This window comes from Camarhynchus parvulus, chromosome 22, assembly GCF_901933205.1.
Source record: "Camarhynchus parvulus chromosome 22, STF_HiC, whole genome shotgun sequence".
NCBI classification, from domain to species: Eukaryota; Metazoa; Chordata; class Aves; order Passeriformes; family Thraupidae; genus Camarhynchus; species Camarhynchus parvulus.
In genome coordinates, this window is record NC_044592.1 from 1,468,344 (window position 1) to 1,483,604 (window position 15,261).

Below are 15,261 nucleotides of genomic sequence, written 5' to 3' on the forward strand. Positions count from 1 at the left end.
TCCATCCCTTGTCCCAGGTTTCCTCCTGAAACACATCCGGGAGGTTCCCACAGAGCGGACTCCTGACATTTCAGGGAGCGTTACACTGTTTTAAAATCCCCACGTGCTTTTTCAGTGTCTTCCACTTGGGGAAAAAACAGACTGGACATGGAGAAAGGTGCCTGAAAGTCCTTAAGAAAGGATTTTTCCTCCCTAATATCCCATCCATCCCTGCCCTGTGGCAGTGGCAGCCATTCCCTGTGTCCTGTCCCTCCATCCTTGTCCCCAGTCCCTCTCAGCTCTCCTGGAGCCCCTTCAGGCCCTGCAAGGGGCTCTGAGCTCTCCCTGGAGCTTTCTCTTCTCCCTTGGGCACTCCCAGGGATCCAGGGGCAGCCCCAGCTGCCCTGGGAATTCCATCCCAGCCCCTCCCCACGTTCATTCCTTTCAAAAATCCCACCCCAATCTCACTTTTCCCAGTTTGAAGCCATTCCCTGGGTCCTGTCCCTCCGTCCCTTGTCCAAATCCCTCTCCAGCTCTCCTGGAGCCCCTTCAGGCCCTGCCAGGGGCTCTGAGCTCTCCCTGGATCCCTCCCTTCCCCAGCTGAACACCCCCAGCTCTCCCAGCCTGGCTCCAGAGCTGATATTTCTGAGGGAAAGGCAAAACAGACACGATGGTCTGTGTCTACCACCTGAAGATGAAGGAGGACAAGGTTTAGATGGGATATTGGGAAGGAATTCCTGGCTGGGATGGAGTTCCCAGAGCAGCTGTGGCTGCCCCTGGATCCCTGGCAGTGCTCAAGGCCAGCATGGAGCAACTCTGGATAATAAAAATGTTCCTGCCATGGCAAGGGTGGCACTGGATGGGCTTTAACCAGCCCAAACCATTCCAGGAATTCCACGACCCCATCCAGCAGCGTTTTCTGAGGTAATTCAGGTTCCAGGATTCAGCAAAAAAAGGATTTTGCAGCAGAAAAGAGCCCACCCAAAGCCCTCCTGGATGTGCTGATGGGCAGAAGCAAGTCCCATGCTCACTGTGACCTGCCTTGCTTAATAAAACATTAATTTTTTTTTAATAAAACACCTCAGAATATCAAGATTTGGTTTCTTTAGCTGCAACAGGGTTTCTAAAAATTGAGTTTGCTGCTCAGAGCTGGCAGATGGGGGGGAAATGGTGTAGAAAAAGGCAAAAAAGGGGAAGCAGAAAAGCAAAGTTTGCTTTTTTTTTTTTTTTTTCCTAATGGAGGGTAGGAAAACAAGGACACAAACACTGCCAGGAGCCTGGCTAGTGTGAGCTGGGGACAAATCCAGCATCCCACACCTCCCAGCCAAACCAGAGTTTGGAAATATATTTCAGAAAAAATTTAAAACAATAAAAATAAGAATATAAATATATCTATATAAATAATGAAGGAAGGGTTTTTGGAGCCGCAAAGGCCGTGCCATGCGGGCAGGCTGGGGGCTGTCAGTGCCACCTTCTGTCAGCCGCGCCGCACTGCACAGCCAGGGGAATCCAGCTGGGATTGCATCACCCAGCCCAGCTCCAAGCCTTCCCCTTGGAAAAATCCTGAGCCAGCAGCGCTCCCACCCCTCCATCCCCCAGCAGCAGAGAGGATTTCACCGCCGAGCACGCCTGGGACCCTCCCGTCATTACAGAATATATTTTATTTATGGAATTTTACAAATATCTGTACAATTCACGTGACATTTAAGTTAACGCTCTTTGTTTCTCTCCTACAACACCTGAGTTATAATTTGAAATACTGAGATGGAACTCGAGGGGAAGGAGACACGGATGAAAATCCACGAGGGGCTCGGTTTGGGTGGGTTCCCATCCCCTTCCCACTGGCAGGTGCCAGCCTGCCCAGGGGGAACAGGAGCTCTCCCTCCTTGGTGGCAGGGCAGCCTCGATTCTCACCCCAATCCCAGATCTCTGGGATGCCTGTCCAGGGGGAATAGGAGCTCTCCCTCCTTGGTGGCAGGGCAGCCTCGATTCTCACCCCCCAACCCCAAATCTCCGGGTTGCAGATTCCTCAGGAAACAGGGATAAACTGGAAACGAGGAGATGGCAGAGTTGTGATCCCCACAGTGAATCCTGCCGGCTCTGAGGACACCAAGCCCTGCTCTGTGCCACCTCCCAGCTCCTGGGGACCTCTCAGGCACAGTCCAGAGGGGAAAAACCCCTCATTGCCCCCTGTCCTCCCCCACTGAGGCTTTTCCAGCCTGGATGCAGCTCCTGTGCCCTGCCAGCCACACGGTGTTTTCCAAGTGCTTCTTGAGAGAGAGCAGAGGGCACCAGTGCCAGCGAGAGGACTCAGATTTTCCACATCCCATCAGTCAGCTGGGGCTGCAGCTCTCTCAAGCAAGGAAAAAGTGTTTCCAATGCCCCTTTGGTCCTGGAACCTGCAGCACAGGGAATGCCTGCCAGGTGATGAATGAGTGCCCCAGCCAGCACAGGCCACGCTGCTCTGCTCCAGTGGGAAAAGTGACTTTTGGGGACAATCCACAAGGGACACCACAGGGGACAAAGGGAGCCTGTCTCTCCTTGAGGGAATCACCTGAGGACTGTGTGGCACCTTCAGGTCATCCCAAAAAGGCTCTCTCCAGAACTGATATTTAGGTTTTGGGGTGCAGGACAAAGCCAAAACCCAGGGGTGCTGAGGGGACAAATGCCCAGACTAGAAAAGCCACCGAGAGTGCAGGTGATGATCCATGAGCATCCTGGCAGTGCCACAGGGCACGGGCTCGGTGACAGCTGTTGGGAGTTTAGGAAGAACATCACCCAGCTGGGAACTACAGGAATTCAGGGATTACAGAGATCCAGCCAGGGTACAACGCTGCCAGGGGTGCTGAGCCTGTGCCAGGGCCCTCTGACCTGACATGGGCAGGAATAACACCTGGCACAGCCTCAGGTTTGCTTTCCTCACAGGGCAAAGGGAAGGTGTGGGAGCCTCAGCTCCAGCACGGTGCCACCAGCCTGTCACACCCCACACACCTGCACAGGTGGGCAGTGAAGGAAGACACTTCACAAACACCTGCACCTCTCTCCATCCCAATCCAGCCCCAAACCACGAGGCATTCCCCTGAATCCACACGGCCACAAGCTTACACCAGGTACAGGACAAGGGGGAAAAAGGGGTGTGAGGGAACCTCAAGCAACACAGGTGGGGTGGACAACCTTATCAATATGATAATAAGTAATTCACCTAGTGAATCTGGAACGCCAGCCCGGAGGCAGAGCTGGGAAGTGCCTGGAACACCCTTCTCTGGCTACTCCCTAAGGCTGGGAACACGCAACCTAAAGAGGTTCACAGTCTGAGTTTTGCTTTTAAAAACACCCCCCACCCCACCCTGAACCTTAGCACTGTTTAAAACTGGTGGCTGTTCCTGGCTGTCACCGTGAGCTTGGACACAGCCTGAGGAGAAATCCCTGGGCTGGAGCCTGCGGCCGGGCAGGGCTCTGCTCTCATCCCCTTCGAGCAGCCCTCACAGAGGAGGAGCTGGGCTTTGCCCTCATTCCAGCAGCATGGACTGAAGGGAGGGTCAGGGCATCCTGGCAGGCTTCTCCCAGCAGCCCAAGTGTCACTCCAACCCAGTTTGGTGTGCTCTGCTCTGAGCACGGACACCCAAACTGTGCTTTAAAACCCCTGCCCTCTTCACCCCACTCTTGCCAGGGCATTGTCCGGGCTGGAACAGAGCAAAAGCAGTTGGATGATGGTGATATCCTCCTCATCCTCAGAGAGCACAGCTGTGGGGAATGCTCTGAGAAGGGTCTGTCCCTGTCTGTCCCCATCACACACCCCCAGAGGGGTCAGGACAGCCTCATGTGCCATGGGAACGCTCCAAGCACCACGAGAGGAGCAGCACGGCTGGAGCAGCTCCTGTCTCCCCATTCCATCCTTCCTGGGAGAGGCGAGGAGAGAAGGGATGTGACACTGGACAAAGTCAGGTCAGTCCTATGGGAAGGGGAATTCCACTCCCCTCAGCCTTAAACCAGAAATAAATCCATGGGATAGCTTTCAAAGCAATGTCTCTCCTGTAGTGTGACGTCAGTGCCCGCACAGGTACCGTCCTATGTTTGCAGCAGGAAAAGGAAAGAAAAAAAAAAGAAAAAACCCTTCCCCCCACCCCAAAAAAAAAACAAACGAAAAATTGGATCAGGGCTGCAGCTTGGGCTGGTCCTACCCTATCTGGATCTGCCCCGAGTACATGGTGAGCAGCACCATGATGGTGAAGCCCGTGAGCAGCCCCGCGTTCTGGATGGCGAAGGTGATCAGGGCGCTGCCGTTCTGCTCGTCCTCCCGGCTCACCTCGTTCATCTCAGGGAACTGCAGGGGGAAACATTGGGATGGCAGGGCTCAGTGACAGCCCCATCCTTCCTCAGCAAACACCCACCAGCCTTCCATCCCGGGGATTTCAGCCAAAGCAGAGATATCTGCATGTGCCAAGGGGACAGGGCAAACCCCGCCGTGCCTGCAGGCTGAGAGCAAGCAGAGCTTTTCCTAGGAAAAAATCCCAGGGCTCAGGGTTCCAGGCTCGGGATTTGGGGCTCAGGATTTACCATGTCAGCTAGTGCTATGTACAGGAACATCCCTCCAGCCAGAGCAAAGATCCAGTTGGCAGAGAAGTGGCTGCCAGCCACGATGCCGAAGGCCAGGCCCACGTAGCAGCAGCAGGCAGAGATGAAGTTGAAGAAAAGTGCCTGGCGAATGGTCATCCCAGCATTCAGCAGGATCACAAAGTCCCCTGAGGGAGAAGAAGATGGCAGGATGAGGAGGGAAGGGCTGTCAGCAGCACTGGCACAGCACTGACTTGAACTCCTAGAAATCCGGAATATCCCGAGTTGGAAGGGACACAAAGGATCAGAGTTCAACCCCTGGAGTGCACAGAACACCCCAAACATCACAGCATGTGCCAGCTCAAGTGTGGGCTCCCTGTGGCTGCTGGCACTGGGCACTGCCCATCACACTGCTCCTAAATTCAGACATTCACAGCCAAACCTGCCTCTCCTTCACTGACCATTCCACTATTTCTAAATTCAGACATTCACAGGCAAACCTGCCTCTCCTTCACTGACCATTCCACTACTCCTGAATTCAGACATTCACATCCAAACCCACCTCCCTCCTCATCTGCCCCTAAATTTGGACATTCACACCCAAACTTGCCTCCCACTCACTGACCACAGTACTGTCCCTAAACCCAAACACTCACACCCAAACCTGCCTCCCCTGCACTGACCACTCCAAATTCAGACATTCCCACCCAAATCCCCCTCCCCTCCACTGACCACTCCAAATTCAGACATTCCCACCCAAATCCCCCTCCCCTCCACTGACTACTCCAAATTCAGACATTCCCATCCAAACCTGCTTCCCCTCCGCTGACCTCTCCAAATTCAGACATTCCCACCCAAACCTGCTTCCCCTCCACTGACCACTCCAAATTCAGACATTCCCACCCAAACCCGCCTCCCCCCTCCCAAACCAACGAGGTGTTGAGGGGTTTTTTTTTGTCTTCAGATGCCTCCATCTAAATTTAAATCTCAGACATCATATTACCTCGTTATTTTTAGAGCGGCGATTACTCAGAGCAGTTTACAGCCCTCCCTCTCCCCCCTCTCAGCAGCATCACTGTTTATTCCACCCCAATTCTGCTTTTCTGGATGGACAAAGGACGGACTCCAGAGCGAGCAGGAGCAGGGGCAGCCCCAAGGAGACACATACCCAGCTCGTGTGGGAACTCCTCACACAGGATGGCCACGGAGGTGCTGATCCCTTGGAAAACAGACACGGTGAAGGAGGCGCCGATGGCCAGGCCGTCGATGAAGTTGTGGAGGCCGTCACTGAGCGTGATCATCCAGGCCAGAGTGCCAATGTCCGAGTACCTCACCTCCTTCAGCCAGTAGCACGCGCTCTGGGAGGCCTGCAGGTCCTGCCACAGCACCCCAAAATGGTGATCAGCACCCAAATGGGGTCACTGATCCCTCCTCCAGATGGGAAAACCACCCCACCAATCATTAAACCGGCACAGCGGAGCTGTTTGGTCCTGTCGTAGACATCTTTTATGGAAAATCCTTTCCTTAGGATTTTTTCTCCTAAGAAGCTGAGAGGCCTCAGGAACAAAATGTAAACATTGATTATCTGCTGCTGAGGAATGCAACGGGTGCATCTGTGATTGGTCTCATGTGGTTGTTTCTAATTAATGGCCAATCACAGCCCAGCTGGCTCTGACAGAGAGTCCGAGACAGAGCCTTTGTGATCATTCTTTCTTTTTCTATTCTTGTGATGAAATCCTTTCTTCTATTCTTTTAGTATAGTTTTAATGTAATATATATCATAAAATAATAAATCAGCCTTCTGAAACATGGAGTCAGATCCTCGTCCCTTCCCTCATCCTCAGACCCCTGTGAACACGGTCACAGGTCCCACCACACACAGAGAATTTGGGCTGCAGCACTGGCTTTAACTGACAGCTGGGATTTGGTCACAATGCCCCTGGATGAGGCGCTCACCTGGACAGAAAGGGAGCCCACCACAGCCTTCTCGTCCCCAGAGGGGGGCTTGCACTCCAGGTCATTGGTGATGTGTGGGATCATGTGGTCCAGGTCCCCATTCTGCAGCTTCTCCGTGACCCCCTCCTCCCGGTCCTTCTTGGAGGGCAGAGCCTCGGGGCCATAGTGGCTGTGCCCGTGGTGGTGCTGTGAGATCAGGGGATTCAGGGCTGTCACTCATCCTGACATTCCCGCTCTTTCCCACCCTGCCATAGTGATATTCCTGCTCTTTCCTGCCCCACTACCCTGAAATTCCTGCTCTTTCCCACCCTGCCACCTCAATATCCCTGCTGTTTCCCACCCCTCCATCCTGAAATTCCTGCTGTTTCCCACCCTTCCATCCCAAAATTCCAGCTGTTTCCCACCCTTCCATCCCAAAATTCCTGCTGTTTCCCACCCCACCATCCCATTATCCCTGCTCTTTCCAACCCAGCCATCCCGTTATCCCTGTGGTTTCCCACCCGCCATCCCATTATCCCTGCTGCTTCCCATCCCACTATCTCAATATCCCTGCTGCTTCCCATCCCACCATGCCAATATCCCTGCTGTTTCCCACCCCTCCATCCTGAAATTCCTACTGTTTCCCACCCCACCATCCCCTGTTCCACCTCACCTGGTCCTTCTGCTTCAGGAGCATCTTCAGGATCTTCTCTGTGAAGAAGAAGAGGTAGAAGCCCCCGAACACCACAGCAGATTTGGAAACGTAATAATCTTCCTGAGGGTTGAATCCAAACGCCTGCAGGCAGGAGGGGACCCAGGAGAGGATGAGGAGCAGGCCCTGGCAGTGTCCTTCATCTGCCTTTGCCCCTGGGGTGACACTGGAGGGGTGACACAGCTCTGAGCTCCTTCTGAGGAGCAGCTGCTCTGGGGACAAGCTCAGGAAACACCTTTGTGCACCTTTAATCTCCCTCACTCCCTCCTCCAAGCCGGCTGTGCCCCGAGGCATTGGATCCAGCACCTGCCCTGGGGCAGGGATGCCAAAACCAATTTGGGACCTACCTCCAGGGCTAGAAAAAGCCAGAAAAGGCAACAAAACAAACCAGGGATCTCCCTGGAGCCATTCCCTTCCAAACTCCAGCTCCGAGGAGCTTCTAGCCCTCCATACCTCGCTCTGGGCTCCCCTCCGACGCCGCCTTCCCCTTGTCCAGCCAGCGAGCGCCCAGAGAGAGAAACAGCCCCAGAGAGAGAGAGAGAAAAGCACAGACCCGCCAGTCCTCTCCCTACCTCGGGAATGAGCTGGAAGAGGGCGTTGGAGTAGAGAGTTCCAATCGCCAGAGCTATGAAGTAGAGGAGCAGCCGCTTGTAAAATGTCTTCTTCATGAAGGGCACCACACTGGCTCCCACCAGCGAGCACAGGGAGATGACGGAGACGCAGAGGAAACCGTAACCCCAGACTGGCAGAGCCAAACCCACCCCAGGAGATGGGAGACGGGAGGGGACGAGATCAACGTGGGGATGGGCAGGGGAGGAATCCACAGCGACAGCACAGAGAGAGGAGGGAGGGAGAGAAGAGGACATTCATTAGTGATTGTTGTTCATCTGGCGCCACCTCCGCAGGGCGAACCCGGCGCTCAGCGGCTTTGGGAATCTCAGCTGAGCTTTGGCAGCCAGGCCATGTCCCAGCCAGCCCCCAGCTCTGCTCCATGGGCCGTTCCTAAGCCACAGAGCTCCCGGGTCCCCCCAGCACCTCGTACGCTCCAGCCCTGTCCTGCAGCCAGTCCCTGCCGGGGCGCTCCGGGTGCTGGCAGGGTTGGAGTGTATCTCTGGCATTTCGGGAATTAGAGGCGCTTGGTTTTTATGTCCAGCAAATAAAAGTTGCAGTTCTGGAGCTGAAAAGCTTGGAAAAACATCCCACTGCCAGCACGGATGAGGCATTCGCTGCCCAGCAGCAAACAGGCAACACCAGGGGGAAAAACCCACTGGAATTTTAAGGTTGGATGTGCCAACTCCAGCTCATCCTCTGAGGAGGCACCTGGACCACGTTCCAAAGGTTTCCAATCCGGGTGGATTTATTCAGCTCCAGAACTGCGCAATTACAACACAATTAATTTGCGATATTTCTGTCGGTCCCATCAGAGCACCAGGATACCTCATGGAAGGCAGAACCCTTGTGGGAACATTGGGCTGGGAAATCAGATAAGGGAGAAAAAAAAAAAAGGCAATTAAAGGATTTGTAAAAGTTGGCTGATTCCAGAGGAAGCCAGGCTGTTCTCTGTGCTTTTATATGGATATTTGATCATATTTTCATGGATAGTTCACATTTTTTTCCCTCTGGCTCATGCCAGTACTGCTGCCACAAATGTGGCTGAGCACATCCCTCCAAGGGATGAACTCCTGGACACCCAGAGCAGGAGCAAACAGCTTCTCCCAGCACATTCCCACTCCTCAGACGTGGCAGGGATGGAGGACACTGAAGGTTTCCTGGTGCTCAGAGGGGTGAGAAAAGCCCTGCGCAGCCCCTTGAGCCAAGCCCTGAGCCTCGGGTGACGAGGGGTCGGATCGATTCGGCGGGGTGGAGGCAGAGAGGAGCTGCCCCCGGAGACGGGAGAGAGGCAGGGACGTTCTACCGCACCTCTGGGATGAGCTGGAAGAGCGCGTTAGAGAGCAGCGTGCCGATGGAGAGCGCGATGAAAAACAGCAGCACCCGGCTGAAAAAGGCCTTCTGGGAGCACGGCACGATGAGGACTCCGAGCAGGGAGGCCACGTTAATCATGGACACACTGAGAAAACCAAAGCCCCACACTGCGGAACGAGAAGAAACGAGGGCCAGACATTACCGAGGCTCTCGGAGAGCCCGGACCCGGGCGGCTGGGAAAGGCTCCGGGGCTGCTCCCCGTGCTCCGGGTGCTCCAGCTGCGACAAAACCGTCCTGGTTGGTGCAGGGAAGGTGGGAATGAAGCCACGGGGTTGCTTGGAAAAGGTTTCCCCAGCCAGCCCCAGCGTGGGAGAAGCTGAGCTGCGCTCAGGGCTGCTGATCCAAGACCTTGGGCAGCATTGGCACTGGGATATGCAGGAGCTGACTGAGCATCTGCTGGCAGCCGGAGGCCAGCAGGTCCCTCCAGGTCACCCCCTCCCACCCAGGGGACCCCACAGCAGAGTCCCCTCCTCGTCCAGCTATCCCGGAGGCACGGAGGTTATCCCAGAAAACCACACCACGGCACCATCCACAGCGAGGAAAACTCGGTCAGGATTGCCAGCTGCTGGAGGAGGGAACTCCCAGGAGTGGGAACTGGCTGTTCCTCATGTCCCCAAGCTCCAGAACCAGGCAGTGCCTGTAGCCCCCCACCCAGCACCCCAATTACCTTCAGCTGAGCTGGGCCTGCTCTCCTCTGTCTGCTCATTCTCCTCATTTTCCAGGTTTTCGGAGGTGCACGCCCCCGACTCCAGCTGCTGCAGGATGGTGGGGCAGAACTCCTTGAACTCGCTGTGCCCCACAGGGGAGCCCTCGCTCAGGTTGTGGATGGCAAAAAGCTCCACAGAGCTGAAGCACTGGGGGAGGGAAGGGACAGAAATGTGCCTTGAGATCCCCACAGCTCCGCAGGGAGATTTCAGGAATCTGCAGGGAAGTTCTGGGGGCCCACAGGGAGGTTTTGGGGGTCCCCTCCTTACACGGGAGAGGTTCAGGCGCTGCTGAGGTGTTTGGGAGACATTGGCGTGTCCCACTCCCACATCCAGGCGGTTCAGCAGGGCCTTGAGCTGCTTCAGGCTCAAGGTCTGGCTCTCCCCGTAGCGCTGGAGCAGATCCTGCAGGAAGGAGGCGGCCGAGACGCCGGGGCCGTCCCTGCCCGCCCGGACCTGCGGGCAGGGGAGGAGGCCGAGCAGCAGGAGCAGGCAGCAGCTCCGGGGGCCCACGCTGGGGATCATGGTGCCTCTGGGATGCTGGGAGAGAAACCACGCTGCTGTTGGCTTTGGCATTCCCAGCGCTCCAACCACGGCTGCTCCAGCCCACCGATGGATTTATCCTCAGGGAAAGGGGGAATGGCGCTGCGAGCGCCCGGATCCTGAGGAGGACTCGGCATTTTTCCACAATCTTTCCATGCAAAACCACCCTCTCCTGCTCCACCCTGAGCCACCCCAAGCCCCTCACTCACCCTGGGGGGCTGCCAGCACACGGCTCCTGGGGGCTCTCCAGCTCCACAGCACCTCGGCGACCCTGGGAAGAGCAGGATGGTCGGGAAGCAGGCAGGGCTGTGCCAACACCCAGCTGTGCCAGCCCCAGATCAGCTCCTTGGGGGGTGAGGAGTCACGCTCCAGCCCTGGCCACGTGTGGGTCCCCTCGGTGTCACCGGGGCTGGGACACAAACGCTGCAATGCCAGCGCTCGGAGGAACACAGCAGCCCCGGGGACAGAGGTGGCCTGTTCATGAGGTTATAATTTAACCAGGATAATTACCATGAACCGAGTGAGCTTCCCCGCTCTAACTGTAGGTGCCTTTATAGTGTTTGCCCAGAATCAATCCTTGCCCTCTCTGTCCCTTTCATATGTGCCGGGAATTGATAAAAGAGGGGTGGCACAGCCCCGGGGTGCAAAGGAAGGGGCGCAGGGAGAGGAGGGGACGCCAGGCACGACCTGCACGTCCACCCTGGGAGGCTCCCAGGAGCCTGGAGCTCAGGCTGCCTTCCTGGGAAAGCTTCCCTGAAAGGTAGATGGCAAATTTGGGATCAGTGAGGAGAAAATAAAAATCTGCTGCCTCCATCAATGCAGGAGCCACGCCAGTCCCAGTGTGGGGCTCCAGGTGCACCTCCTGATCCCCCTGGAGGGGCTCCCGACCCAGCCCTGGACACCCCACAGTGCCTGGCCTGTGCTGACAGCTCACAGGCTCCAGTCTCTTCCAAAAACCAGCGCATTTTTGAGGCCTGGCCAAGCAATTGTTCCAAAAATAACCTGGGGCCAGGATTTCCACGCCAAAGGGCTGCAGGGAACCCGCAGGACCCCGCTCCCCATGCAGGACCCCACTGCCCCTGAAGGCTCCCACATTCCCACAGGTTTTACCAGCTTACCACCACTTTGTGAGCTTTGTTCTCTGGGAGCTTTTAGCCTTCTCCTGCCAGGGCTTAGCTCGGATGCTTTGACTTAACCCCTCTCCTCCCAAAACGAGGGAGGGAGCCCATCCAGAGCGGTGCTGGGAACACCCTGTTGGGTGGGGGGACCTGAGGGACCTCTGCCTCTTCAGCATCCCCCAGCGAGCCCAGACCCTTCCTCTTCCTCCCTATCCCAATCTACCCTTCCAGGTGGGCTCCGTGGGACATCCAGGCTGCCGTGACTGCCACAGGTGCTGGCACACAGCCCAGCGTGCCAAAGGTTTGTCCCGGCTGGCTGCACGTCCCGCTGGCTGCCCTTTCCAGCCGGGTGCTCCCCAAATCCCCGGCGCTGCCACCGGGAGCCCTCCTGCCCCCTGCACACCGATGGAGCACACCGAGTGCCAAGGCACGCAGCTCTCCCCGATGCCAAAACCCCTCCCGGGGGTTTCTCCCAAAGCCGGGCTCAGCCGGATACATCCAGGCTGGAAAACCGGACCTCAACTTTCCCCCCGCTGCCAAAGGGAAGGCAGGAAGGGCAGAGCCGGGCACAGGTTGCACAGGCTCGCTCCGTTTTAGGGCAAAACGAGGTGGAGGAGCCGCCCCTGAGCAAGAGAAGGGCCCAAAGAGGCACATCCCGGGGGGCTCCGACCTGCTGCAACCCCGGGGCACGGCCGGAGGGTGCCGAGCACACCCAGCCCAGCATCCCGGGACAAACACCAAAGAACAGCGAGCCTCGCCATCCCCACCGCCAGCTGCGACCCCCGCGGAGCCCCCCGGCCTCCTGCCCGCTACCTTCAAGGGCGTTCTCGCACCGGGATGCGCTCCCGGAGCCCGGAGCCAGCGGCTGACCTACTTTATCGGGCTGGGGCACGGACAGAGCGCTGCCACGCCGAGGGACGGCTGCCCGGGAGGGATGTGCCCGGGAGCGATGCCACGACAGCAGCACGCAGCTCCCGAGGCCGGGCAAACCCTTCCCATCCCATCTGCCTGGGCTGCGCTTCCCGGAGACCAGCGGTCCCGGCCGCAACCCGCACATCCCCGAGGGTGACGCCGGGAATGGGAACCGCTGGCACGGCCGAGCATGACCCCGGCGACGTCAGCCCCGAAATCCCGCGCGGGGATTGCGGCAAACCGGGAGGGGACAGGGCCAGCGGGACCCCGAATTCCAGCCCCGGAGCCGTTCCCGCTCCTGTCGGCGCTCGGAGCCCGCGGGGCCTTCCGGGGCAATCGCGCTCCACGTGTCCTGCGGCACGGAGGGCTCCGGAGGTTTTCCGTGCCCTGCGGCTGTCCCGGGGCTGGCAGCGGACCCGTTCCTGGGTCACCGACACCCTGGGCTGCCCTGGAGCCTTCTGTCCTTTCCTTGCCCGTGATCGCAGCCCGGGGCGGGCAGATGGGCAGCGGAACCGGGAGATCCCCCGAGCATCGCACCCCACAGGGACCCCCCAGTCCTGCCCAGTGCCCCCCGGGCCGGAGCTGCTGCTGCCGCCCGCTCCCTGCCCCATCCCACCCCTCTCCCCATCCCACCGCCGCTGCCTGGTCCCGGAGCTTCCACTGGTGGTGCCAGACCCCATAACTGGGCCCCGCACCCCAAAATTGAGTCCTGCACCCCACAACGGGGTCCTGCACCTCCGAGCCCACCCAAACCTGCATCCTCCCCTGCCTCAGACCCCACGGCCTGTCCAAAACGAGCTCCCATGGCTGCCCCAAGGACCGGCCCCAAACCCTAAACAGCCGCTCCCTGCATCCTTCATCCCTCCCTGCATCCCCCATCCCCATCCGGGGCTCGGGGCCGGCCCCAGCCCGCTCCCCCCGCTCCGCTGCCTCCCCTCCCCGCGGGGCCCGTCCCCGCAGCCTGTTCCCCGTCGCATGGCAGGACTGCCGTGCCTGTCCCGTGCCTGTCCCGGTCCGTCCCGGTCCATCCCGGTCCTACCTCCGCTCCCGCTCCCGCCGCCGCCGCTCGGGGCCGCGCAGCGCGCACGCGCGGCCGCCGGCACGGGGAGCGCTCCCATTGGCTGCCGCCGCCTTCGGCCACGCCCCCTCCGCCTCAGGCCCCGCTCCCTCAGCGGCGCAGCGCCGGGACCCCAAAAACCTCACCTGGGACCCCCAAAAATCCCACACGGAACCCCAGAAATCCCACACGGGACCCCAAAAATCCCACACGGGACCCCAAAAACCTCACCTGGGACCCCCAAAAATCCCACACGGGACCCCAAAAATCCCACCCAGGACCCCAAAAATCCCACACGGGACCCCAAAAATCCCACACGGGACCCCAAAAATCCCACACGGGACCCCCAAAAATCCCACCCAGGACACCAAAAATCCCACACGGGACACCAAAAACCTCACCCCGGACCCCCAAAATCCCACACGGGACCCCAAAAATCCCACACGGGACCCCAGAAATCCCACACGGGACCCCAAAAATCCCACATGGAACCCCAAAAATCCCACACGGGACCCCAAAAATCCCACACGGGACCCCAAAAACCCCACACGGGACCCCAGAAATCCCACACACCCCAAAACCTCACACGGACCCCCAAAAAATCCCACACGGGACCCCAAAAATCCCACCCAGGACCCCAAAAATTCCCACACGGGACCCCAAAAACCCCACACGGGACCCCAAAAATCCCACACGGAACCCCAAAAATCCCACACGGGACCCCAAAAATCCCACACGGGACCCCAAAAATCTCACCCAGAACCCCAAAAATTCCACACGGAACCCCAAAAACCTCACCCAGGACCCCCAAAAATCCCACACAGGACCCCAAAAATCTCACCCAGAACCCCAAAAATCCCACACGGGCATTCCCAAAAACCTCACCCGGGACCCCCAAAAATCCCACCCATGACCCCCTATAAAATCCTACCCAGGACCTCCAAAAATCTTACCCAGGACCCCCAAAATTTTCACCCAGAACCCCCTAAAAAATCCCACCCGGGAACCCCTAAAAATCTCACCCAGAAACCCTCAAAAATCCCACCCAGGATCCCCTAAAAAATAATCCCACTCGGGAACCCCAAAACCCCATCTGGGACTCCTTAAAAAATCCCACCTGGGTATCCCCAAAATCCCACCCACGACCCCCTAAAAAATCCCACCTGGGAACCTCCAAAGCCCAGTCTGGGACTCTCCAAAAAATCCCACCCAGAACCCCCAAAAACCCCATCCAGGAACCCCCAAAAATCCCACCAGAGATCCCCAAGCTGCTCCAACCCCCCTCTCTGGGGCATGGGACCCCCAAAGAGCCCCAGACACACCCCAGGAGCACTGAGACCCCCAAAACTCCCACCTGGGAACCCCCAGACTGCCCCAAAACATCCCCTGGCATCACCCCAAAACACCCACCCTGAGGAACATGGGACCCCTGGGACCCCAAAAACCTATCTGGGGGTACTGGGACCCCATGGAACCCACAGGACACCCACCCTGAGGGCACCAAGACCCCAAGGGACCCCACAGATCCCCCAAGACCCCCCTGGGGGCACCTCAAACACCCTTTAGGGGCACAGGGCACCCCAGGACCCTCCAAACACCCCTTGGGACCCCCCCTCAAGCCCTTCCCAAGGGGTCACAGCACCAAACATCCCCTGGGGTGGGGCGGGGGGACCCCAAGGACCCCCTGGAAAAACCAAGGGGGGACAAATCCTGGCAAGCAGAGCCACCCTGGCTCCTCTGCTGTGCAAGGAAAAGGCAGAGCTG

At 58.0% G+C, this 15,261-nt stretch overlaps 1 protein-coding gene across 2 annotated transcripts; it reads right to left on the reverse strand.

Annotated features, from left to right (window-relative positions):
• Nucleotides 1-1,651: 1,651 nt before the first annotated feature.
• SLC39A14 (solute carrier family 39 member 14) lies at nt 1,652-13,516 on the reverse strand. Of its 2 annotated transcripts, none has more exons than XM_030964317.1 (10): nt 13,480-13,516; nt 10,620-10,681; nt 10,138-10,407; nt 9,831-10,017; nt 7,753-7,922; nt 7,142-7,264; nt 6,490-6,675; nt 5,702-5,909; nt 4,537-4,721; nt 1,652-4,303 (listed from the first exon to the last, which is right to left on the reverse strand). In XM_030964317.1, the coding sequence occupies exons 3-10, from the start codon at nt 10,390-10,392 to the stop codon at nt 4,157-4,159; spliced, it is 1,461 nt and encodes a 486-aa protein (XP_030820177.1). In that variant the 5' UTR covers nt 10,393-10,407; nt 10,620-10,681; nt 13,480-13,516; the 3' UTR covers nt 1,652-4,156. The 2 variants fall into 2 exon arrangements, with proteins under 2 accessions (XP_030820177.1, XP_030820178.1); XM_030964318.1 differs by lacking the exon at nt 13,480-13,516 and adding an exon at nt 10,921-10,978.
• Between the last annotated feature and the right edge of the window lie 1,745 nt (nt 13,517-15,261).